This window comes from Mercurialis annua, linkage group LG5 (genome assembly GCF_937616625.2).
Source record: "Mercurialis annua linkage group LG5, ddMerAnnu1.2, whole genome shotgun sequence".
In the NCBI taxonomy this organism is placed as follows: Eukaryota; Viridiplantae; Streptophyta; class Magnoliopsida; order Malpighiales; family Euphorbiaceae; genus Mercurialis; species Mercurialis annua.
This window is the reverse complement of record NC_065574.1, coordinates 50,512,338-50,538,940: the sequence shown is the minus strand read 5'-3', so window position 1 is coordinate 50,538,940 and position 26,603 is coordinate 50,512,338. Positions and strand designations below refer to the sequence as shown.

The following is a 26,603-nucleotide window of genomic DNA, read 5'->3' as shown; positions in this document are numbered from 1 at the left end:
CAACCCAAAATTACAAAAATACCCCAACGAAATTCTCCCGCCTATAAAAAGGGGCCTCAACAAAACAATCGTGAAAGAAAAAAAAACTCAAAATAAATTGCAGTTTCCTCTTCTCTTTCACTCACTCCCCAACACTAAAAAAATTTCAAAAATGGCGATCACCGTATTCGAAGCTTGCAAGAAAAGAAAACGAACCCCAAAAAACATCTTCGACACTTCGCAATTCTCCGATAACAATTCTTCCACTAATTTCAAAATGGAATTCTCCCGTTCTTTCCGTGAAAACATCAAAGAATTTCTCAAACGCTGCGCCGAGTCGGAAGATTATCAACTCGCCGGAGTTAACCCTGTTTATTGCGCTTTACTTGTTCACGAATCAACCGGCGTCGTTTTCCCTTTATTTATCGTCGAGGAATCCGTTTTTCTTGTGAAAGACTCCTCCTCCTCTCCGTCTCCTCCTCATCACCACCACCATCACCGCCGCCGTCTCCAAGAACAACAACCGCCGCTTTGTGACTTCTGTAGATTCGTCGGTAATTAAATTGTTTCTCACGTATTCTTGATTTTTCTTTAATGTTTTGGTTGTGATCTTGAATTCTTGATCGATTTTGGGGTTTTCTTGATAGGGTGGAGTCATCATTTTGTTTCGAAACGGAATTATCATTTTATTATACCTGATGATGATAAATGGAACAAACCCTTGAAGAATGATTCACTTAACCATCAGAATCATCTGTTACATGGTGTAATCCATTGTAATGGATTTGGTCATTTGCTTTCCCTCAAGATCGAATCGAATTCGGATTCTCTTAATAGTGATGAACTCATGAATCTCTGGGATAATCTCTGTTCTTGTCTTCAAACACGGTATGATCAAGATTTTCTTTTAAATTCCGTAATTTAATTAGTTATAGTCTTATAGACTAGGTAGCACGGACACAAAGAATCAGACACGGTGAAACGGTGTTAGTTTAAGTAAAAAAAATGAAGTTTCGTGTCAGAAACGTTTCTGAAACGGGACACTTTGGTTGAATGAAGTGTCGGTGCTACCTAGTTATTATAGACTTATAGTGGGGTTTTAAGTTATTTTTCTTGATTTGAGTTGTTTGTACAGTGATATTTCAGTGCATGATTTGTCAAAGAAGGGGACTATGGATTTAAGATTGCTTCATGGAGTTGCGTATGGTCGTTCTTGGTTTGGGAAATGGGATTATAAGTTACGCCGGGGGAGTTTCGGAGTTAAAAAGCAGAAATATAATCGAGCTATTGAGATTCTTAGTTCTTTAGAGCTTAGTAAGATTGTGAGTGACTTTGTTAAATGGAAACGAGGTAAGTTAATTCAACAAATTGTACAGACTTATAGCGATGTTAGTGAGACCGAGTTGGTTACGATTAGAGATTTGATACAATTCATGCTTGCTTTTGAGTCTAAACCACTTATTCAAAGAAAAACTGCATTAGCATTGGCTTCAGTGTCGTTTGAATCTTCGAGAGAAACAACCCGTCAAATTAAACCTTCTGTACGTAGTGATTATCGATCACTTGATGCTTTTGTTGCTAAATTAGATGGTAGATGGCCTAAGCGGAGATTTGAGCAGGCAGTTGAAGTGATTTTTCAGTGTTTGGAAGCAAAAGGGTCTGCAATGCTCCGCGCAGACTTGAGAGGTGACGTTAGAAAAGAAATTGGTGATACTGGTTTGATTGATTTTGTGCTAAAGCACATAGATAAAGTTACTTTGGGAAGTAAAGCTATTGTTCGCACAACGAAGCCGGTGAACAAATTGTTAGAATTTTCACTTGAAAATGTATCTGATGAAGCTACACCAATTGAAATGAAAACAGAATCGCGTATTGATGTGCCATCGTTGAAGCCGGGTCTAGATGTTTATAAGGATTTACTTTTCCTGTACAAGAATGTTTTGCTGGGCTACCCTGATTATCACGCAGTTGCTATTGCTGTTGGTGTAATCATAGACTGCAAGCATTTTGTTAAGGAGTGGCAATTTAAGAGCGATAATGAGGATCCAGTGCTGAAGCTAAACTGCCAAGTTAGGCCAAGTTATGATGAGTTAGTGAATGACTTAACTCGGCCACTACCGCCGGGTGAACCAGTGATGGCTCCTGAGTGTGCAACAGTCGGTGAGCTTAAATTAACAGTGCAATGTGCATTAAGAGACACTTACTGCATAACGGATAAGTTTATAGTGAATGACATAAAGATTGGGGAATTAGCAATAAAAGAGGATCAGGATTTGCTTAAATGTGGAGTGAAACAGGGTATGCAAGTTTGGGTTAGAGGGTGTGACCTGGACTTGGATACAAAACTGCGATATCAAGGCGGGGATAATGATTGGACCGTGGATTGTAAATGCGGGGCAAAGGATGATGACGGGGAACGAATGGTGGAATGTGATGCTTGCCATGTTTGGCAGCATACTAGGTGTAACAGCATAAAGGATGACGCTTCCCCTCCGACTTTGTATTTATGTCGTACGTGTAATTCCAGGATGAAGAAGTTGTCTTCATGATCTGTATCCGTTGACAAAAACGGATCTGGTAGTTCGCGTATTTTACGCAGTATAATTGAGTTTGAACAGTTTAATGTAGTAGAATTTTATACAGATCTCAGGTTTTTATTTAAGAGTCTGCTAGATCTCAGGTTTAGGAATCTGATTCTTTTTTTCTTTGTTCAAATTATTATTAAGTTAACAAATAGATCAGTTTGCAAGCAATGGCATATATACATAGAAGTTCTATGATAGAACACAAATCTTTTTCTATCTTTTGAAGAAAATTTTACTTTGCTGTATTAAATCTTTTCAGAAATTGTCATGCAGTTATTCTGCTTTGCTTTTTCTCAGCATCTGTCAAGTTGTACTTAAGTATTCATCAAAAAAAAAAATTTGTACTTAGGTATTTTCTTTTCGCTTCCACAAGTACAATTGAAATTCCGAAATTTTATATTTATATATAATATATTTATATATAATATATTTATATATAATATATTTTTGTAAAGAAAGCACTCAAGAAAATTCTAGTGTTGCATTCAAATTATATCCATCTTGTCAATGTAGAAAATCCACCTAAAAGTACAATTAATCTAGAAAAAATCTGGATATTTTAATAGAGATTTCAATCCGTATTTTAAAACTGAACCAATAACCAAATTAATAAAGTCACTGATTCATATTAGAGTCAATTTAATCAGCAATTGAATTATTTGAATAAATATAAATTATTTTCAATTTTTTATATCATGTATTTGTATGTATTTATATAAAATTTATATACAAGTCTCCTTTATAACAATAAAAATACAATTAAACCTTATAGTAAAAAAATATTATAACAATTTATTATCCACAACAAATAATAAATTTATAATTTTTTATTAAATAAAATAAAAACTAATGATAAGAGTTGTTCGGTGATTCTAACAAAAAGCTGAAATTCATTATTCTTTTATGAATTGAAATTTCAAAATATCAAGATAATAAATTTATATATTATTTATTAATAGTTATCTAGATTTTATGACGTATCTTTTGCAACATATGATAAATATATGAGTATTTGTAACAATTTTATTTTTGTTCAAAAAAAAGTTAATTTTTTTTGTCACATTTTGGATGTAATTTAAGGAATTTATTGAACTATTATTGCTTTTAATCATCAAAGCTACTAGTTCTTTTAAACATCAATTTAGCAATCTTCTATACCGAACATGATTCAACTTTGAATCTACTAAAACTATGCAACATCTACTTTCTATAAAAGTGCTCACTCAATTTAATTTTCACTCCAAATCAAAGAAGGACAAAGTCCAAGAAACTCACATCATTAACCAAATAAAGGAAAAGATATAGCAAAATCCCACATCGCCATATAATAAACAATTCCAGCGCTTTATATAGTTTTTACTAACATTATTGTCTCGTCGAGCTTAGTAACGTGGGCTTGTAACCCAAGTGGGGACTTTGAAGTGGTGGGATGCTGCTTTGGCCCAGAAGGTTGGGTTTGCTCTGACAGTGTCTGGCCCGCTCATTCCAAGCTGAGAGTTGGGCTGCGTGGAACGAGCGAAGGCTTGGCCCACTCAGCTCTTAGAGAGGAGGGTACTGCGTGAGGCTGGTTTCACAGAGCAGCGAGTACCTCCCGCTCCTGGCAGTGGAAGGATAACGGGCCGGTGTCATCCGGATCCAATTAGCCCAATGGGTTGTGCTTAATGATACCACCACTTTTTTGCTTTTTTATTTTTAATTTTCTTTAAGGTCATAACAAAATTTGAGTGTCAAAAATACAGATACATTCCCTTTCCATTTTTTTTATTTCTTATTAATAAAATAAAATGTTTTGAAAGGATTGATTCTCTCTTCAAGTATATTAGGACAGGGCTAATTTTTTTTGTCGATCAAATAATTAATATTATAATCTTATTAATAAAATAAATTATATTTCTTCTAGGTCATAATAATTTTGAATGTCAAATAAAGATACATTCATTAAATTTAATATCTAAGAAAAATCATTTTAATACCCAAAATAATCATTACTCTGTTTTAGTATAATTTTCACTACTTAAAATGTTTTGAAAGGATTGATTCTCTCTTCAAGTATATTAGGACAGAGCTACTTTTTTTTTGCCGATCAAATAATTAATATTATAATCTTTTTAAATTGATAGATGTATTTAAATTTTTTTTCTATCATAAATTACAAGAAGTCAAAACTTAACAAATCCGTATAACAAAAAAAATCATAGCTTTTTAATAATAAAGTTGATTTCTTCTCAATATTGTAACCGAGTCAAATACTTTCATCACCGACGTGCTAGTCGCAACTAACATATTCTATATAATTATTTCATCAACACGATTAGAAAATGTTACATCAAAACTCATCTTTATTTATAATGTACTTTTAAAAAAAAATTGATAGCTTACTCATTATTGATAGAAAACTCCACTATTTATTTAAACAATAAAGTTATAAGCGCTCATATACTATTTTGAATATTGTCATATACATTTTATTAATTATAAGTAAAATATATTACAATAACCACTGAATATATAAATTTACCACAAAATTAAATGATTATATTACTTTTATTATAGATTAATTCATTTTACTAATAACTAATTTTTTTAATATTTGCATTTGTTCTAAAAAAATTAACAATTAAAATGAAATATATTCAAGTTGATGTGTCTTTTAAGTAAAATATATTCTCCTAAATATACTGTTTTATTTAACTATTATACAATTTTAATTCTATAATTATATTATATTACTAAAATAAATATATTTAACATAATGATAAGTGCATTAAAAATATCAATAAAACTTTATTATGTTGAAAGTACATATAATACATTATTACTTTCCTATAAATCAATTTAAATTATTTTTTTAAAAGCTATTGTTAGAATATGAAGTCTTATGACTTTGCATAATCTATATACTCTATATGTTTTTTTGAGAGGATATACTCTATATATATTTCTAGAATAATTTAGTTTTTAGTATGAGCATCCATTTGATAAGTTACCAATAAATTAATAAGGGATTTCAATTTTTAGTATAAAATTAAAAATACCATTTGTATTATTTATCTAACAATAAAATTTTAAGAACAAAATTATAAGTTTGTTTAATATGGATATGTTTATGGTTAATTTTATATAAATTAAGTCAATGCGATTTTTGGAATGGTATACTCCTTCTAACTTCAATTAATACAAATCCGTCTCTCTTAAAATTTAAATAAACTACTATTTAAAAAAAATGTTATTTTGAGTTTAGTATGAAAAAACAAGTACATTAAGAGTGTAGGATTACCTCAAAAAAGTGTAGGATTATAACTCATGAAACCAAATAAAACATAATGATTTACATCATGTTTGCTTTATAGAATATAAAAAAAATATGAAATCAAGTAATTAGTTTTTATTTATGGAGGAATATTTGTTTTATAAAAATCATAGTTTAAACAATAATTTTATTATGTATAAAATTTAAATCAAAACTAAAATTAACTATTTCGGTATATTCCCTGACTAATAAATATACTTTCACTTTGTCCATGTCTGGACAGTGAGAAAAGTATCTCTATAGCTGGTAAAATCTATGGGCAACACCAGCAATAGAACCTTGTATAAAAAATATTTTTATATATGACTAGTCAGGATCACAGTCTCAACACAGCTCTAACATATTTTTTTTAGTATCTGTTAAAATTTATAGCATTATCGCAACATCTATAACACAAAAATTTTAATTCACATGATCCTAAGTAGAGACAAATTAAGAGCATATAACAAGCCTTTTCTTGCTTATTATAAAAAAGATTATTACTTTAATACGATAAATCTTAACATTATATGTATGACTAGTCAGGACCACAGCCACACACGAACTTTATCAACCGGCATATGTCCTTTTAGTATCTGTTAAAATTTATAGCATTATCGCAGCGTTTATAACACAAAGTTTTAGTTCACAAGATTCTTAGTAGAGGTAAGTGAAAAGTAATACCCTTATCTCTTTTTCTAACATTTAAATTTAAATTCTAACATTTAAATACCAACATTTAACTTATAACATTACTTTTAAAAAATTCTAACATTTAATTTATAACATTTAAATTTTAATATTTAATTACTAACATTTAAATAATTTATATAAATTTAAATTCTAATACTATGCAACATACATTTAATTAATTTCTAACATTTGAATTTCAATATTTAATTAAAAATTAAAATTTACCTCTTGATGATCTCATGCTTTGCGAAAAATAATAATGATTCAAATTTCCACCACTCCAAAAATATGCAAAATACTGTTTACACATATTTAAAACATTTAAATCAGTATATAATAATATTAATAAACGTTAAAATTGATATTATTAATATTTTATAAAATCTACCTTTAAAATCAAATCAACAATATAGCGCAAATAATAACAATATTTTTTAGGAGAGAGAAATGGAAAGAGGTATATATATATCCACAAACAATTTTACAGACAATCAAACATAACCAAACTGAATGTCATTTGACAGCTAGTTTGACTGTGTAGTGTTGTTCGCGGATGTAATCCGCAAACAACATCAAATTTCAAATATGTTTGCGTATTATATTGCAAATAGGCTCTCAAAAGCCACTAAATAAAAATATGGCAATAACATACGGAAATTTTTATCTAGATCGCTCCATACAAAATTTATGGACTTATCCAATAAGATGTTAGAAAAAAAATGGAAAGCGAGAGAAAATTGTGTTAGATTTTCTAACACCTCATTAGGTGCATGAAAAATTTATAGATTACGTTTAGATTAGAATTTCCATAGGAAAAAATATTTCCTGTCAAATAGAGAAATAGCCCCGCATAAACAGCATGTTTTGAATTATTTTCATGGATGGCACACTTATTGTGACTGCGATTTTTTTTTTTTAAAGAAAACTTAAAAGCATGTCCAAAAGAATGTTATACAAAAACAAAAATATGAAGCCAAGCCGAGTAATGACAATAACAACAACCAATCTCATTGGCCTACCACACAAAAAGCTCACGATGTGAAAACTATTACAAAAATAAACATCTCAAAAAAGCTTTTTATCTTTGAAGCATGTCACGTTTCTTTTTATAAATAATAGATAGCCAAAGATTTAAATTTGGAAATTTCTTTTTTAAAATCATAGATAGCCAAACATCTAGAAATTTAGATAATCTATATCTTTATCATTATTATTATATTAATAAAAATGTAGCACAAATGTTTCATTTTACTTATGTATATAATCAATAAAATTATTACTTATTATTTCTTTTAATAAAAATGTGTTAGTTTTCTCAAAATAAAATTATTAGATACTTCTCAATTAGACTATATTTACAGAAATGTATCATACTTTTAAAAAATTATATATATATATATACATATATTATGCCGATTATATTATTTGTAAATACATGTAATAAATATCCATGAATAATTGTTTTTTTTTAAATAATTGACGTGTATCTAATAATGTGTGTAATTTTATTAGTTATGTAACTTATGTATGCAGATATAATTTATTGGGTTAATTTCATATAAAATCACTCGTCCTCATAGAATCGTTGGTGGTACCTTATCTATGGGTATTTCGGTAATTATTCTGGCGTAGCCTCAAAAATATTTTGTTGGACATAGTCAGTGGCGGAACCAGAAACTTTTTTTAGGAGGGTCGAAATTTCATAAAAAAAAATGAAAATAATAAAAAAAATTAATTTAATTCACCAAATCAATTTATCAAATTATAACAAAAAAAAAACTGTAACGCATAAAATAGAATATTGATTGTAATTTTTTTTACTATAGAACACAAATTTGAACATTTTGATATTTTGTGCTAATTCAAAGGGGTTTAAAAATTAAATGATATTGGGTGATTAATTTAGTGAATGAAATTCAATTTTAGGGTCTAGAATTTGGATACTTTTCTTTAGTGCAAAGAATAATCCTTAGTAAAATAAAAAATAAAAATAAAAAATGATATATGTTAATAATAGGAATTGAACTAAAGACCGTTTGAAGAGAAGATGAATCTTTCAACAGCCGAGCTAAAGTTTTTTCAGCCCGGCTAAACGATATCTAATTAATAAATATTATTTGCATAATAACTTTTTATATTAATATAAAAATTTATAGAAATTTAATAAATTAAATTTACAAATATCATTGCGGACATGCCGCTTAACACGGGACTGGTGCAAATGAAATTAGCCTTAATCCGTTTTACTTTGTTTTATCAAAACATCATATGGAATATTTGACCGTGTTATTTAAGTAAATGATGGGCCAATTGGCCTTTTTTTTAAGGGCTTTTTATACAAACAACCTACTTTGCCAATTTCTTATCTTTTATACGGGTCCAAGTTTGCCTTTTCTAAACTACCATGTGCAGCCTATTTTATTACTTTTATACGGACTCTATATATTAAACCCTAACAGCATACAAATCATAATTTCATTTATTTTCTCTCTCCTCATCATTCAATTCTCTCTTCCTCTCAGTTCATCTTCCTCCCTCTTTTTACCGTTCGCCGTCTTCTGCTGAGCCGTCCTCTGTTCCTCCGCCCCTCCGTCATCGTTATCATCATCGTCTCCGTTGTCATCTTTGTTAACGCCATCATCTCCTCTGCTCATCGTCGTCATCTATTTGATTTCAGATCTATAATTTATTCATTGTTCTTCTTCTTCTTCTTTTTTATTTTCAGATCTACAATTTTTTTACTGTTATTTCACCATTAAACATGTATAGAGATTATATTTTAAGAATATAATGCTAATTTCATGTTATGTAATATAAATTTATGGTTATATGGAATAAATTTTTGTTATTTCTGCATTTTTTGTGTTTGGTTGTATTTCTGTGTTTTTTTTATTCTGTAGTTCGATTTATTGATGATGGTTGATTGCTGAAATATTATAATATTACAGTGTTGTTGATTTTATGTTGATTTTGTGTTGATAATCAGTTGGTATTTCCTTAATTTTAACATTGAAAAAATTTATTCTAAAAAAAACATTAGCAAATTAGATAATTTCGTGCGTGAAATAAACTAAAAAAAACAAAATTTAAATGATATTAGATAATGATATGTTAGCATTATCATGTTGACATGTTGTTGATTTCTTGTTGATATTTTATAGATTGTCACAATTTTTCAAAAAATTATGTTTTATTTCATTCCTTATGTTGATTCGTTGTTGATTTATTGTTGACATTATATTGATATGTATTTCAACTTTTTTTGATTTTCAAGTTTATGTTGACATGTTGTTAATATACTGTTGATAACATGTTGATTTTTCAATCATTGAAAGAAAAATAAAGTTAGTCTTAAATTGATGTATTAATGTACTATTGATATGTTTTTGATAATATGTTGATTGTTTTTGACTTAAATCAATCAATGTTCTCATTTTACAAACATCTTGACTAAATTAGCATTAATTGTTGATTCGTTGTTGATTTATTGTTGACATTATGTTGATAAGTATTTTTACTTTTTTTTATTTTCAATTTTTATGTTGACATGTTGTTGATATACTGTTGATAATATGTTGATTTTTCAATCATTAAAATAAAAGTAAAGTTAGTCTTAAATTGCTGTATTGATGACCTGTTGACATGCTTTTGATAATATGTTGATTGTTTTTTGCTTAAATCAATCGATGTTCTCATTTTACAAACATCTTGACTAAATTAGCATTAATTGTTGATATCATGTTGACATTATGTTGATAATTTGTTAATATGGTAGTGTTAATTCTACTAAAGAACAACAAAAGTATAAAATGTTTAAAATAAATGAATTAGATAAAGATATTAGCATAGTAAGTAATCAAAACAATATGAAAAAACAACAACAATAATTCAAATGAAAAAATAAAATTATTCTTACATATAAAAATAAAAATATATTAAATATACACCAACACAACAGTTCACAAATTAAAGATATCTATTTTAAAATATTTTTTTCCTCAATTCTCTTTGCAGCTGCACAGTTTCTTCAAAATCACTTGTATAACTGTTTTGCGTTCCACCTCTCATACCTAACTAAATTTCGACAATCACGGTTATGATACAGTTTCATTTCATCTAACGAAAGTTTATTTCACAGACAATATTATCTTATTTGTCAATGTTAAAATAAAAAAAATCAGTAGATATCAACATAATATCAACATAATGTCAACATAAAATCAATAACACTGTAACATTACAATAATTCAGCAATCAATCATCATCGACAAATCATTCTGCAGAATAAAAAAACGCAGAAATACAACAAAACACAAAAAAATGCAGAAATAACAGAATTTTATTATATAAAATCACAAAATTATTCTATATAACATGAAATAAGTATTAAATTCTTTAAAAATACTCTTTATACATGTATAATGGTGAATCAACAGTAAAAGATAAACAAATTACAGATCTGAAAATAAAAAAAAGAACAAAAAATTTCAGATCTAAAATTAAAAAGATAAAAGAAAGATAACACGGCGAGACAAAGTCGGAACGATGGAGGCGAAACGGCGGAGGCGGTACGGCGAAGCCAGAACGGCGAAGGCAAAACGGCGGAACGAAGGAGGCGGAACGGCGAAGGCAGAATGTCGAAGGCAGAACGGCGAAACGGAGGAGGTGGAACAGCGGAAGCGAAGGAGCAGAAATCGTGAAAATCGTCTTCCACAGCTCAAAAGAAATCATGGAGAAGAAGAATGATTGAGAGAAATAAGAAAAATCGTATAAAAGAGAGAAATTTGAAGTACAGGTTATTAAAGTAAGAAAATGAGGTAGGTAAAGTAAAGATTTAACTTGTCCTGTATAAAAATAAATGAGCTGCCAAAATCAGTATTTTATATAAAAAGCCCTTTTTTTAATTAAAAGATGGGCCAATTCAGCCCTCTTTTTAAAGTAAAATTAGGGTAAAAATATCTCTTCATTCATCTTCCTCTTAAGAACTCTGAAACGAGTTCATCGCCGTCACTGTAACTGTCAACCATGGCTGAACATAGAAACTTTTCGCCAGCCTTCATCACTCATATATCGAACTTTAGATTTTCAAACGGCAGCCCAGTTTAAGCCTTACCAACCCTGAACGTAGTTCCGCCCCTGACCGGTGAAGTTGCACCGGTCCCTCGATTTTCTCCGGCGAGGAGGGTCGGCCGACCCTCCTGACCCTCCCGTGGTTCCGCCACTGGACATAGTGACGTTACATGTTATTGAAGTTGTTTCGTCCTTATGATACGTTATCAGATACGAAAAACAATTTCTTATTCATTCTCTTTGTCACAATAAGTGCGAACTATACAATAGAAAAGAACTCGTTTCCATACATGCACCTTAAATCATTTCAATTAGTGGTGTGCACTATTCGGATATAACCGAATTAACTGATCAAGCGAAATAGAAATTTTAATTTGGTTTCAGTTTCGGTTAATTCGGTTCAGTTGCGGTTAACAATTTGTAAAAGATAATAATTAATTTAATTCGGTTCAGCTTTCGGTATAAAATTTCCGAACTAACCGAACTAACTTAATTATATGTATATATAATGCTAGTAATAGTGATCGATACTATAGAAACATAACATGTTGATGCCTTGATGAACATAAAATCTAGTAACTCGTAAAGGCTAAAGCAGTCGATGGTAGCATGGTGTAATGAAAAAAATGGAATAAAAAAACAAGATTGATGTAATGCTACATGCTCTGTATTTAAATTATTAACTCTATTGTTCACTCACATGATTCTTGAAATATAAAATTGATATTCAATCTTAAAAACCAACCTTTTAGGCGGCTTTTTGTGTCTGCCACATTAAAATGAAAACATTTTTGCCATAACGCCAGGAGAAGAGGGTCCCCCAACTACCAAAGAAATCTACAGTATGAAAATGTGACTCCCACCATTTCTTCTATTCTCACATATATTGCGACGACCGTCGCATTTCTTGACGGCCGAACTATTTAAGTTAGGCGTAATTTCAGAACTTTCATGTAACATGTTTTGAGTCCGACCAATGAGATATAGCTCAAATGGTATAAGCGCTGAGCAGTAAACTACTAGGTCGTGGGTTCGATTTCTCCCACAAGCGCTCTCCCCTCCCCAAATTATAAAAAAAACATGTTTTGAGTCCGATCCCTAACTCGTCATCTATATTGAAAAAGGAAAATTATACACCAAATATGCCATCACACTTAAGATATTGAAATATATATACAGAAAAAACGGGAAATATTTTGTTTAAATTTTGAATTAACTAACTCGACCTAACTAACCAAATTATATAAAGTTATTTTTATAAATTTTTTAGAAATATAAGATACTTTATGATTTGTATAAAATTTAAACACCAAATTTGACATCTATATTATATGTAATTAAAAATTAGCTTAATATCTTAAAAATATGAGAATTTTAGGGGTGAAGTCAATTCTAACCAATACTTTCAAAATCATCTCATTTATCTTGATTTTGTATTTGTTGTATCGGTTATGGTAATTTTAAAAATAATTATAAATTTTAGGCAGAAGGTACAAAAAAGCCCTCGAGTTTTTCTCAAAAGTACAGATCAGCCCTTTTACTTTATCTGTGCACAATTAAGCCCCTGTATTTTTAAAATTGAACAATTAAACCCTTATTATTTTAAAATCGAACAAATAAACCCTTTTAATTTACTCTTGGGACACTTACCCCCTCAAATTTTTGGTAAATATTTTAAATATTAAAATTATTTTTGAACTTTTTTTCTATATGATTATGAGAGACATGTCAACCATTAACGAGTGTTTCTAATGATGTTGGATGAAAGGGGTTATTTGTTCTATTTGAAAACAAAAAGGGTTTAATTATACCCCAAAAAAGTAAAAGGGCTGATTTGTATTTTTGTGAAAACTACGAGGGTTTTTTTGTACCTTTTGCCTAAATTTTATCACATGTCAAATATGTCACAATCAAATCAACAAATTTTAATCACAAATGTTGACATGTCATCTAAAAATCGACCTAGACTATTAGTCATCTAAGAATCAGTTGGTCAATTTTATTTTTGGATTAAAGGTTACAAATAGTTTGGTTCAGTTTTTATGTGATATATCAATATTTTTTATTAAAATATTTTGAATCACATTGACATGACTGACATGTGATAAAATTTTCAATTATTTTTTACAAATGGCTATAATTGACATAATAGATACAAAATCAAATTAAATATGGTGATTTTAAAAGTAATGGTTATAATTGATCTCATTTTGCAATATTTTGGTATTTTTAAGATATATAAAAAATTAGAAGCATTTTTATAACGTAAGTGAAATGCTGGAAACGTAAAACTCGACAAATTTCCATGCTAACATAATTCCGAAAGCTAAAGTTTCACATAATCAAGAAAGGGAAGAAATTAGAATTATGATGGGAGAAGCAAAGGAAAAAAAAGAATGAATTAAAATTCATCAACAGATCCATTTCTATACCTATCAACTCATTCTGTACAGACTCTCAAGAAAAGTTTATCATCAAAAACAAAAATTATTACAATAACTAGCTGTGGTTATTCAATTTTTTTTCATTTCTGAGGCCAAAATTGTATAAATTGCTTCTGCCGATTAATCAATTAACAAAGAGGAGCTCTCCGAGGAACGCCTTTTCTTTTGCGGAGTTGTTTTGTTGGCTTCAATGGAGAGCTCATCATCATCCATTCTTGATTGCTTGTCTCCTCAGAAATCTCATCATTCAACGAAATCGAAACCGCTTCGTTTTCATAACTCGTTTCTTGATTTATGTAATCTTCTTTCCAAGAAAACTGAGAAAATTCTTGAATTGAAAATGTTATCATTTTGTTGTTTTTCTCATCTTTTGGCTTCAGTGCAACTGATTCCACCTGAAAAATAAAATTATAGATACAATCAAATACAAATTTAATTGTCATTCCTGCAACAAACTTGAGACGTTTGCAATATTAGAATATTTAATAATAAAAAATAAAAAATAATTGAATATTCTTATACCGCAAACACTCGTTAGCTTGTTGTAAGAATGACAGCGACATAACCGTGGCGTGAAATAATCACTAATTTTCATGAAAATTTAAGTTAGTACCTTGCATGCAATAGAGCAATAGAGATTAGGCAAATCTTGAAGATATCTTCCACAAGCATCACAAGAACCACCAAATTTTGCTTTAGTTGATGGTCTTGCATCCTTTTGTTGTGGCCTTGGATTCAAATGCACAGCTTTTTCTCCATTAATCTTATATGTCTACCAAAATAATTTAATCACAAATTTAATAATTCATAACTACATATAAATCAACTAAGACAAATTATAAATTTCAAGTCGTTCACATCAGCAATTTTTTTTATTAAAGTTTCGAATTACAAAAATTTAGTACTAAAATTTAAAATTCGTATTGAAATTGTAAGATATGATTTCAATCAATTGATAAGGTAGATGAACTAGATTTCAGTTTTAATACTTATCAACAAATTAATGATAACACTTATCTCCATTAATTCAGTATTAAATTTTAAACACAAAAATTAATAAAAAAAACAGAAATTAATTAAAATTAAGTTAAAAAAAAGAGGAGAATTTAAAAACCTGGATTCTAGAGCAATCAAGATGTTTCTGAATGTCAAGAAGACGAACAACATCATGATAAACATATTTGCAGATCTGAAGCTGGCGATGAAGGAAATGAGATTTGACACAGTGCCTACAAAATTCAAGATTACAATCCAAACAAAATACATTTTTTTCATTTTTTCTTAGTTGTTGATGATGATCACATGAATCAAAAAATTTGCTCTCTAATAGTGCACTTAACCAATCTCCTTTTTTCTTTATATACAATTTGCACCCCACCTGCATCACAAATTTAAACAAATCTCAAAAATTGATTAAAAACTTAAAAATACTTAAAAATTTAGCAGTTCATACCATTTCTTGAATTTGGATGAAATTACATGTATATGTTCTTGTTGTAATAACAATTAGAATCAAAAATTGGAGAACTAAAGGGAATATATTTGCAAAATTTGCAAAATTTGAAGAAAAAATTGAGAAAAAAAAGAGAGAGAAAGGAAAAAACAGAGAGTGTGGAAGCAAAGTAGAGTTATAGTGTTAAGCAAAAAGAAGTGGCCTACCAACGGCGGGAAGCTGAATAATGTATATATCTCTTCTTTTAGAATTAATAATAAATATACTTGGTAAATGTTTTAATTTACCACATTAACTTTTTTATTAATTTTTTTTGACCCAATTATTTTTTAAATTTAACTTTTTTCATTTTTATCAATTACGATAATTTTTTTAATTATTATAATTAGGTCTAATTTGAAAGAACTTTTTGCAATTATAATAAATTTTTTAAATTTTATCTTTTAAATTTATTTACATAGCGCCTTATATATTACGACCAAATTTTCAATTGATCGTAATTGATGAAAATATAAAAATTTGAATTTAAAATATAAGTTAAAATTTTAGACGTAATTAGAATATAAAACATTTTAACCCGGACTTAAATATAAAAATTAAAATTTTAGTTGCAATTAATAAAAAATATTAAGTTTGAATTTGAAATATAATTTTGACTTCTTTTTTCCCCTTCATTAAAAGGGAAAAGAAAAGGAAATGGTTTCATATATGGCAGTCTTTTGTTATTTTTATTCAATATATGGCAGTCTTTGTTAAGCATCTAATAATTATGTTTTTTTGACAGTCAAGTTTTTATGCATAAAAATCAAACTCAAAATTGCCATTAATAGCCAATTCCTAGATTGGATTTGGAAGGTTGTTTTTACAGTCAATTTTACAGTGGAGTATAAAGATATTGAAAATTATATAGATGGTAGTTTCCGATTACAATAATAAGAAAATTCTTATTTTAAATTTTTAAAATTAAAAATTCATGTAAAATATACTAAAATTAATGATTTTTAAATTATTTTCTTTTCATATAAAATGTACTAATTCCAAAATAAAACCAAAACTTGTTACTTTTGTGAATGAAAAAGGAAGAAAGAAAGCCATATATATATTTTTGTTTGTAATAGAAAGATATACTAAAAAGCAAAATCTTTGAGGTTTTCTATGAAAAGAAAAATCTTTGAAGTTTGACAAATAAAGATAGAGCCACAAATTTCTCCAATAAGTCAGCACTTTCCAGATTATAAATTACTGTAATTTACCCTTTAATCATGGGATGTAAATATTCTTCAATGTCTTTTCATTTCAAGGATGTGCCGAAAAGAATAAAACCAAACTTGCATTTTCATTTTATGATAAGAAAATGGAGGAATTTAAAAAAAAAACTCAGGCAACCAATCATAAATAAAGCTATCACATTTAAATACATTATTAAATATATGAAGGTTATAATTAATAAGATCATATTATTGTGATTATTTGATTATGATGAAATTTATCTACGAATGACGTACTGGATAGAATATATTTACAATTTTTTTTATTTTTTTTGTCAAAAGCTAAAACTATTTATAATTTTTTTAATAAAAATAAACATATCTTTTTTGTAATGTTTAATAAATAAATACATCATGTACTATAGTTTTGAATGGCCTGGAGTATCTCCAATGTAATGTTAAAATGAGGTGTTAATGTCATAATTTAACATTAAATTATCAAATGTAACTCCAATGCAGTTCATATTATGTGTTAAATTTAGCATATGTTATATCATGTGCTAAAGTTAACATTGATTATAGCATATGTTAAATTATAACATCCAATTGAAATTCATTATCAATTATAATTTTACCGTAGTTATTTTTTTTGCATTTATTATTTAACATTTTTTACTTTTTTATTTTAAATTTTGTGTTTCTTCAATTTACAATCTCAATGAACTGATTATTTAATAATAGACCACACACCAATATAATAAATAATTTTTTTTATGTACATCAACTTTTTTAATAATTTTTTTTAAACAAACTAATTTTATCAAAAAAAAAATCATTAATTTTTAGTTAAAATATATAATAAAAATAATCATCAAATAATAAAAATATTAAAAAAATAAAAAACAATTATAATAATAAATAATTATAACATTTATTTTTAACATTTTGTATTGAAAATATAAAATAAAAATACTATGCTAATTATAGCATTATACTACTTTTTTATACTAAATTTAATATAAAAGATAGCATTATATTGGAAATGCTCTTACATGATGCCCTTCTTACTACTTCATTAACAAGTGCATCTTATTTTTTTTCTCCATTATTAACAAAATACTTTTCTTTTTTCAATTATAATTTACAAAACTATTATGATGTGTAATTTTTATTTAAACATATTTTTATGTTGCTATTAAATTGATTTTTTCATATCTATATATTGTTTTTTTAAGAGATACTAGTACTTGTATAACTCTTAAGTTTATTTTATTTTAATTTTAATTTTAGCATTTTTGGTATTATTATCTTAATTATAGTAATACATTTGATACGAATATTGTTATTTATAGTAAATGAATTTTTAAGTTAACTATAGACCAGTATTTGATGGCATGGTAATTTTTTATTTTAACTAAAATTTGGTATTTTTCAACTACGGTAGAGGACCGAAACTTCAAACACTGATGAAGAAATTATTTTATCATCATTTCATCTTTAAAAAGAATTATTAAATTCCTCTAAATACAAAAAAATTCACTTTTATTAATAATAGAGAAGTTAAAGTGACAATTATTTTAGAATTAGAGCATGTTCAATCAATATATATTGTTTATTGAAAATTTTTTGTATATTAAATTAACATAATTTAAACTTTTTTCATCATAACCATTTATTTTATAATAAAAAATATAGATTAATTGAATATGATAGGTCATGTTTAATCAATTTGAAAGGATTTTAATTATTTTTTTAGTCTTATTAAAAAATAAATAAATTTCAGTTTGTACATTATACATATAATTGGATGACCTGTTTAATGGCTAAAAGGTTTTGTGAATGAGTATTTTTCATTAATCAATTTTGGAATAACTCACTCGTTATTATTGTTGAAGACCTTTTTGTCTTTGAATTAATTAAATGGTCTGATTGTTAGAAATAAAGTTCAATTTGATCCTTAAACTTATTTTTCTTTCAAAGAAGTCCATAAAATTATGAGATAATTTCAAATAATTTTAAATTACTTACCAAATCGTAATATTTTATAAATATTTTAATTTATTAAAATAAGATTAAAAATAATTTTTTTATCAAACTAAAGATAAAAATATTAAAAATTAATTAGAATGTAATTTAGTTTATTAAAAAATTTAAAATTTAATTTATTTTGTTTAGTTTAAAATTTAAAATTTACATAGTTTAAAATCAAGTCATATCATAAATGTATTGGATTATAAAATTTGCAAATAGAATTGAAACAAAAAAAATTATGTCTAATTCACTTAAAATTATTGAACTTAATTTTGAATTTTTATTAAAAATATTTAAAAATAATTATGCAAATATTTATATAAATATTTTTGTTGTTTATCAAATCATTATAAACAAACAATAAAAATTTATTTATTTGAATTGTTTATGATTTTACGACTTTATGAATTTTTTGATAGAAAAATAAATTTAATAGATAAAATTCAATTTTTAATTTTAATAAAAAGACCCTCTAATTGACTGGGAAGGAGGTAGTTAATTTAAGGCAAAAGGCTCACTTTGGTCCCTGAGGTCGTACCATAAAAATAAATAAGCCCCTAAAGTCGAGGTTGGCTCACTTCACACCTTGTAGTTGTCCAAAACGGCTCACATTGCACCGCCGTTAGTTTATTCCTGTTAAATGATGACATGGCAGGTAAGAAAAAATATCAAAAACATCCTTAATATTTAAAATACTCACCAATCTCATATTTATAGAAAATTTTAATCATTTTCACCCTTTTCGTCATTTAGATATCAATAATTAAAATATTTAAAATTAAAATATTTATTAAAACAATCAAAACTTAATTTAACGCTTCGAAATCCAATTAAATAAAAAAATAATCAAAAAAAACAAACGGAATAATTTTTCCTCCTAATTTATTCCAAAACGATCCGATATTTTTTGGTCAATTTGTTCTTCCCCATTTGGAAAGAACAAATTTGTTCTTCCCAAAATGGGAAGAACACGATTTGTTCTTCCCCTTTCGGAAGAACAGTTCAGTTCTTCCCACTTCTGGGAAGAACAGCCCACTTCTGGGAAGAACAGCTCGGACCGGAGATGACCGCCGAAAATTCCGGCGGTTTATAAAAAATGAGTGGCTAATGTTTAGAAATAACGGAAAAAAAATTGACGGTGATTAGAAATATTTTGATTACTATTGTTTTAGTGATTTAATTAGTTTTACATTCAATCGATTGATTTAATTGGATTCGATTTGTTTAGTTGGATTGCGAAGTGTTTAATTAGGTTTTAAAATGTTTAATTGCGTTTTCACTTTTTTAATAAATATTTTAATTTTAAATATTATTTAATTATATATATTTAATAAAGAAGAGGGTGAAAATGATTAAAAAAATTATAAATATAAAATTGGTAATTATTTTAAACATTAAGGATGCTTTTAAACTTTTTTTTTAAGGGTCTAAACAGAAAAAATTAACAGAGTTAGCATCCGGTGTAATGTGAGCCGTTTTGGTCAACTACGGGGTGTGAAGTGAGCCAACCTCGACTTTAGGGTCTTATTTGTTCTTTTGGTCCGACCTCAAGGGTCAAAGTGAGTCTTTTGCCTTAATTTAATCAAACGTCAAGAGAGTAAGCAGTTGACTTTTTAAAACTCGTGGAGGAACTAGTAAGTATGACCTAATATCAAGGGTAATAATAATTATCTCTTATATTTATTTGTAACAAACTCATTTGAAAAATCAGTTTTTAAAATCCAAAAACTGTTATCTATCATTATTTTCACCATATCAAGGGTATAAAATAAAAAAGTACAAAATTGTTGAATTAAACAGGGGATAAACTATTTTTCCTAATACATTTGAAAAAAAGAAACTTCATCTTTTTCATAGAGCAGATTTAGTCTAGAACACTAATTTATTCTGCTGTAGGCAACAGCAGAAGGAATACTATACATGATAGATTTAGGAGGCTTGAACTTGAATCCTCTTATCTCAATAACCAAATGATCTTCATTTGCAAACAAAATCGAACCGAATAGGCGAATATCCCCGTCAAACTCAAAACTGACAGGCTAGATGACCGGTATCTTTACCTTAAGCTGACCGAAGATTTGTCGCCCTTTCGTACAAGGCAAACAACTGCAGGCCTACGCCTCCAGCAGAATGCAGAAAAAATGCTCTTCGACAGCAAGATGAACCATGCAGGACATGTACGGAGTATTTATGTGGTTCTTCTTTGTATAATTAATCATAGTGAAAATGGAGTTTTCTCTTTCGGCACCTGTTAACATACCAAGTCGCATGCTTTTGTAGTCCCATGCCAATCATGACCTTCAAACTTGTTAGCATAACATAGGTCATTGAACACAAAAGCAGGATCCAAAAGAATCTCCATGCGAATGGACTACAGGGGAGGTGAGCAGCGTAAACCGGAGTCAACACTCGTATAACCTGAAAAACATTCAGAATGACTGAATATCTTTAACCACAACCCAATACATTTCTTATGTGAAATCACGAGAAACATCTTGAATCCCCTATTTAATATAAGCATACAACTAGCGCAACATGGAACAGAAGTTTGACACAATAAGAATTTGTTGCTACCGTAGAGCTTTGGAACTTTTAACTAAATGTTTACTGAAGTCCACAATAGTCTTAGCACTCTATTCCTGCCTTGTACACAAGTTAGTTAAGTTTGTCTTCAAAAGAGGCGCCGGAGGCCTCAAACTCACCCGGGGTAGGAGAAAGAATTTATTTTTAAAAAAAAAAACTTTTTAGAACTCTAACTAGAGCATAAGGGTAAAAAGCCAAGAATATTTTCCATTTGAAATGTAGCTCTCTAATTTTTTGGAGAATTAGGCACACGGAAAAAAAATGATAAATCACCGACCACCAAACCACTACGGTAATCTCCTTATCCAAATAAGAACACGCCAATATGTGTTCTTGAATCACAGTAACTCTTATAATCTAAAAACTGAAGTGCGTCAATGAAAAAGAGTATTACCACACAAGCTGGAGCCAGAGGAATGAAGGTGAGTTGTTTTTTCTTTCCCCCAGTTTGAATATCCAATGTCTGCAACAAACATAGTCCAACAAAACAGTTATGTTACAAAATATATATTATATTAACAAACAAAAATATAATGGTAGACAAATCTCATCTCTTAAATACAAACAGATAGACAAAGTTTGTGCCGCTTAAAAATGGAAAAAGAATTTGAAAGGGAAAAATCAAAAATTGAACGATCTTTACGGTAAAGAGGAAAGATTAAAAAGTAGTACAAGAACTTACCTGGTTGCAAAGCTCTTCAAGAAATTCGGAGTATGAAATGGGCTTTATGTCATTAAATTTGGCAAGAAATGAATGTTTGATGATGTCAATTAACATCTCGCACAGGAAGACCGTCATAGCATTCTAGAAAAATAAAATTCGATGTATATAAGCGCGCAAGTGAAACATATGAGGACGAACTCCATCTTAAATTCCACCTCTGAAAACACGAAGCGAAAATAGCTTTTATTGTTTAACTTACAATAAGAAAACTCTCGAACCAAGGACCCTCAGCCTCCAGAATGTTTTGAGCTAAGACAAATAAGAGAAATGCTGAAATGTGGAATCTCTCTACCGAATCTGGGGATAAGCAATGGCATCAAAATACATGAGAGAACATAAACTAAACAATTACACCAGAAAAAATGCAGCAAAAATGAGAAATGCAATAGCCAAATCTCTATGGATTTCCGTAACAGCAATAATGGGATTTTAAGATATAAATTGAACTCAAATGTGAATATGCCGTGCTAGATTGCATTTATTTACTTTATCTTTCCATCGAAATGCAAACTTGGATTCAGTTCCAAACACAAATGGAAATGGAAAATACATGACCTATGTACACTTGAACAACAAATGCAACTGTTAATAAAAATGTGTTGATCTGAAGACTAAAACTTGCATTAACATGCTTCCGACTGAAAAATGCATTAAATTGCTGAAAACATCACACAGGGTCTTTGTATAAATTTTCAAGCTCCTTATACATCTAGTTTGAAAAGAAAAAAATTTATCTAGAGATAAAAGCTCTGATCCTTATAATTATGACGGAAGCATCTACCAACAATAATAAACATGACAGATATCAAGCCCATATATCACCATTCCTGTAAAATTAATATGTTGACAAAAACTGGAAGCATAGGCTGCTGTTCAATAAATAGATGACAAATCACATCTTCATCAATAGTTCAACAAATTACAAGGAAGCAAACTCACCAGCATATACAAGACTATGAATGTTATCCTTGCTAAAACGTTTGAAGACGTTGCTTTTTATCTCAGCAAAGTTATTGGATACTAGCAACGCCATCAAGGCATTGTTATGTGCAACAATACAAACTGATAAAGTGATTGCCTGAACTAATAAAATGAAAGAATGAAGAAGTATTAACCGTCAAGGAAACAAATTGAGAGATGAGAAACCACTGAAACAAATAAAATCAATGCCATATAAAAGGATATTGGAAAAAGCCATAGCTAGAGCCTGATCACAGATAAATCTCCAAATCCAGAATCTTGTGCTTTCTTCTGAACAATTAGCCATCCCTTCTGCAGAATTAAACAGAGTCTCCATCACATCCCCGCCAAAACTTTGGCACAGTCTATCAAATATCTGCATGAGGACACAAATATGTTCATTAAGTTTTAGTACAACAGTCATGATTTAATTTGTTCAACAGATACAACTCAAGAGGTTAGTTTACAGAACCAGACAGACAAATAGAAATGGTAAAATAAAACCATCAATCTTAATCTGAGTTTAACGATTCTATGACCAGTTCTGTTTTTTCACCTCCAAAACATTGTAAACTACATAGAGTTTGATTGTTCCTTGACCACGAATCATGTGATAAATCAAGCTGATATCTGAAAGATAAACAAAAGGATTAAAGGGAACACAATTCTCAGCGTCCAAATCTTGCAAGTAAAATATGATATGATTTTCCCTTAGAAGTAGTGGTTATGGAAATTGAATATGCAAATAATACTTGTCACCAGACTGTTTATATTGAAATATAATTTACCATACCTGTGCGCCCCAAAAGTGCAACACCGGAAGCCAACACTATTAAGCAGCCAATATCAGAGAGCTCAGCTGCAGAAGGCTTCTTGAACTGCCTGCCACAAGCATGGTTAGGTTATCTTTGTTATTATTGAAAATTACCACAGATTTATAATAAAAACAGAAAAGGAGAAGAATCCAGTGCACGTATGTGTTAATTAAAATAAAAGAAGTTCCAGATAAAAAGAAAAACAAAGAAATGCTAACCAGAGATAATTCCAGTTAACATTCCTTAACTTTAAAACACAATAGCTATGCAGAAATCAATCCATTACTTCGGAATCATAATCTCCTAATCAGAGTAGGAGATTCAACAGCCTCTCCTCTGACAAACACGTATATTTTTCATGATCTAGTCCCATGGAAACTTCAACGGCAACCCTTAACCTCAAAAATATACCAGAATAGAATCCCGAGAATGGATTAACATATGAACCAGCTACCATGTCCAGGTTAATATCACTCACCAACTGCTCTTAGTTTGTTCATTTATAGGCTTCACAATTTAAAATCAAAGCGTTGATTCATAATGCCCAACAATAATCTCTTTTCACTCTACAACAACAAAAACGCACCTAACTCAGAAGTCAGAAATGTTCTAGCCAAAAGGATAAACCTACTAAAACATACCAGTTCTTTTGATATCCCAATAGACACTATTTTTCTTTTGGGTTAAACCACAGGTGTACCAAAAGCAGTCTCATTGAAAAGAAAGGTGAACCTGCTCGTAAAGAATCGACATAGCTGGAATCATTGACACCAAGTACTAGAAATCTTTCTTTGCATTTTCACCCTCAGAACAAACAATGTAACAGTATACAGTCTCAAAGAACAGGCATACGATAAGAAGCCAAAAAGATAAGCTACAAGTCACCAACTTGATAAACAAACGCGAATTTATTACAGCTTTGGAACAAGGTGGAAATTAGCATAACTCAACATGGCACTGATAATTCTTTTTTATGTTTCAAATAAACTTCTATACATTGATACTTATATTCTATATGCAGATACAGCCAAGCCTCTAACCCCAATACTACGATAAAAAAGAACAAGAAAATCAATTTACTAAAACACTTAAGATCTAAAGTATGCAAGTATGAAAGCATGCCATGTGAGCATAAAAACGTATGACTGACCTGGTATGATAAAACCTCCAAAGGATCATAAAAATCCTAGTTGGCATGATAGTTAAAAGTGATAGAAATGAATCCAAACATACAAAGAACCCAACATCTATAAGCTGCAAAAAAAACATAATTACCAATGGCATTAATCAAGGAAACAAAACGACGCACGGAAATGGCAATCGCATTGTATGCATAAAACAATTAAAAGGAGGACGATTAAATAAGTACCAATTCGCATCGCCACGGTAATCGAAAAATAGTATCATAAACTTTCTGTCTTTCTTTCTCACTGCCAAGAGTACTTGTGCTTCTTAATGAATTCCCTTTATACATCTCATCCATTAAGTACTTTACCGGCGATTTATCAACAGTAAATACAACTGTCACACCAAAATGTAGCAATTCCAATCACCAATAATCAATATTATTACTAATTCAAGATAATTAACACATTAGTAATTCATGATATAATAACTAAATAAAAATAAAGGAGCTAATTAATAGAAAAAACTTACAATTAGGATCTTGAGCCAAGAGAAGATTCCAATCCAATGACTCAGCCGGTTCTAATTTCGCCATCGGAACGTCAACATTTCCGTTAACAACCGGTTCACTACTCCGTTCCTTCTCCGGCGCCGTTATAACCTCCTGCGCTGCAGATACCGACGACTTCTCCTCCGTAACCGATTCATCTCCGCCGAAGCTAACATTCCGCTGTCTCAACTCCCTAGAACCACCGCCACTGTTTCTCCGATTATCATGATTAAACAAACTCTGTTTAAACTCCAAAATCTCCGGCACATCACTCACTGTACTACACACCGTACTGCTTCCTCCTCCGATATGATTACTCAAAAAATCATGTCTCCCGTCTCCATTTTCAATCAAATTAGAATCGGAGAAGCTGCCGTCGATCGGATCTTCCGGTATAACAGACGGAGACGGAGGTTTTTTCTTCTTGTGTTTCTTCTTTCTCCGATTGCTAGGTTTACTAATACCGTTACTGTTATCTGTAACGGAATTTGATTGGTCGAGAAGGAATTCATCGTCGTCGCCGTTAGAGCTGCCGGTCTCGCTTAGGATTTCGAAGGATAATTTTCTACCTAAGTTTTTTTTAATGGATCTAATTAACGCCATTAGTGAAAGATCTAAGTTTTGATTAAATATTTAAAAGAAATGGGTATTTATATGATGGGATTTTAATTTTATATTTTGCAATTATGCATGGAGATTGGAGGGGCTGAGCTGTGAGTTTTGTTTTTCCAAATTCTCGGTCTCTGTGTCTATCAGTTTCGTTTCCCAGTACAACTGGAAATTTTAATTTTTAATCTTTGTTCAGATTGACTTGGAATTAGGCTAATTACCAAATAATACCTAAACTTGTTGTGTTTATTCAATTTTTGGAATGTCTTTTGTAATTTTTAACTTTAGTTAATTTACTTATTTATAGTATTGTTTCCAGTTTTGACACTACCCTGAAATTAAATTTAGAAATTGATGATTCTTTTTTTTTTTGAGTTTGAGGTAATGGAGTAACTAATATGGTGACTCATGGATTTTTATTTTAAAATATGAGTCAACTTTGTTTTGTAGGAAGAATAATTCAACTATTTATTATAATAGAAATT

General features: G+C 29.2%; 3 protein-coding genes across 3 annotated transcripts; 1 reads left to right on the top strand and 2 right to left on the bottom strand.

Annotated features, from left to right (window-relative positions):
* Positions 1-65: 65 nt before the first annotated feature.
* LOC126679858 (PHD finger protein At2g01810) lies at positions 66-2,728 on the top strand. The gene is made up of 3 exons (XM_050374867.2): positions 66-533; positions 627-867; positions 1,115-2,728. Exons 1-3 carry the CDS (start codon positions 152-154, stop codon positions 2,526-2,528), a joined length of 2,037 nt encoding a protein of 678 aa, XP_050230824.1. The 5' UTR covers positions 66-151; the 3' UTR covers positions 2,529-2,728.
* Positions 2,729-14,013: 11,285 nt separating this feature from the next.
* On the bottom strand, positions 14,014-15,683 carry LOC126682544 (protein RGF1 INDUCIBLE TRANSCRIPTION FACTOR 1). Its single transcript, XM_050378262.2, has 4 exons — positions 15,514-15,683; positions 15,175-15,438; positions 14,674-14,832; positions 14,014-14,455 (listed from the first exon to the last, which is right to left on the bottom strand). The coding sequence occupies exons 1-4, from the start codon at positions 15,514-15,516 to the stop codon at positions 14,189-14,191; spliced, it is 693 nt and encodes a 230-aa protein (XP_050234219.1). The 5' UTR covers positions 15,517-15,683; the 3' UTR covers positions 14,014-14,188.
* Positions 15,684-20,516: 4,833 nt separating this feature from the next.
* On the bottom strand, positions 20,517-26,272 carry LOC126682254 (protein POLLEN DEFECTIVE IN GUIDANCE 1). Its single transcript, XM_050377860.2, has 11 exons — positions 25,491-26,272; positions 25,204-25,355; positions 24,985-25,088; positions 23,813-23,901; positions 23,576-23,649; positions 23,245-23,395; positions 22,999-23,166; positions 22,259-22,356; positions 22,018-22,140; positions 21,730-21,798; positions 20,517-21,170 (listed from the first exon to the last, which is right to left on the bottom strand). Exons 1-11 carry the CDS (start codon positions 26,110-26,112, stop codon positions 20,964-20,966), a joined length of 1,857 nt encoding a protein of 618 aa, XP_050233817.1. The 5' UTR covers positions 26,113-26,272; the 3' UTR covers positions 20,517-20,963.
* Between the last annotated feature and the right edge of the window lie 331 nt (positions 26,273-26,603).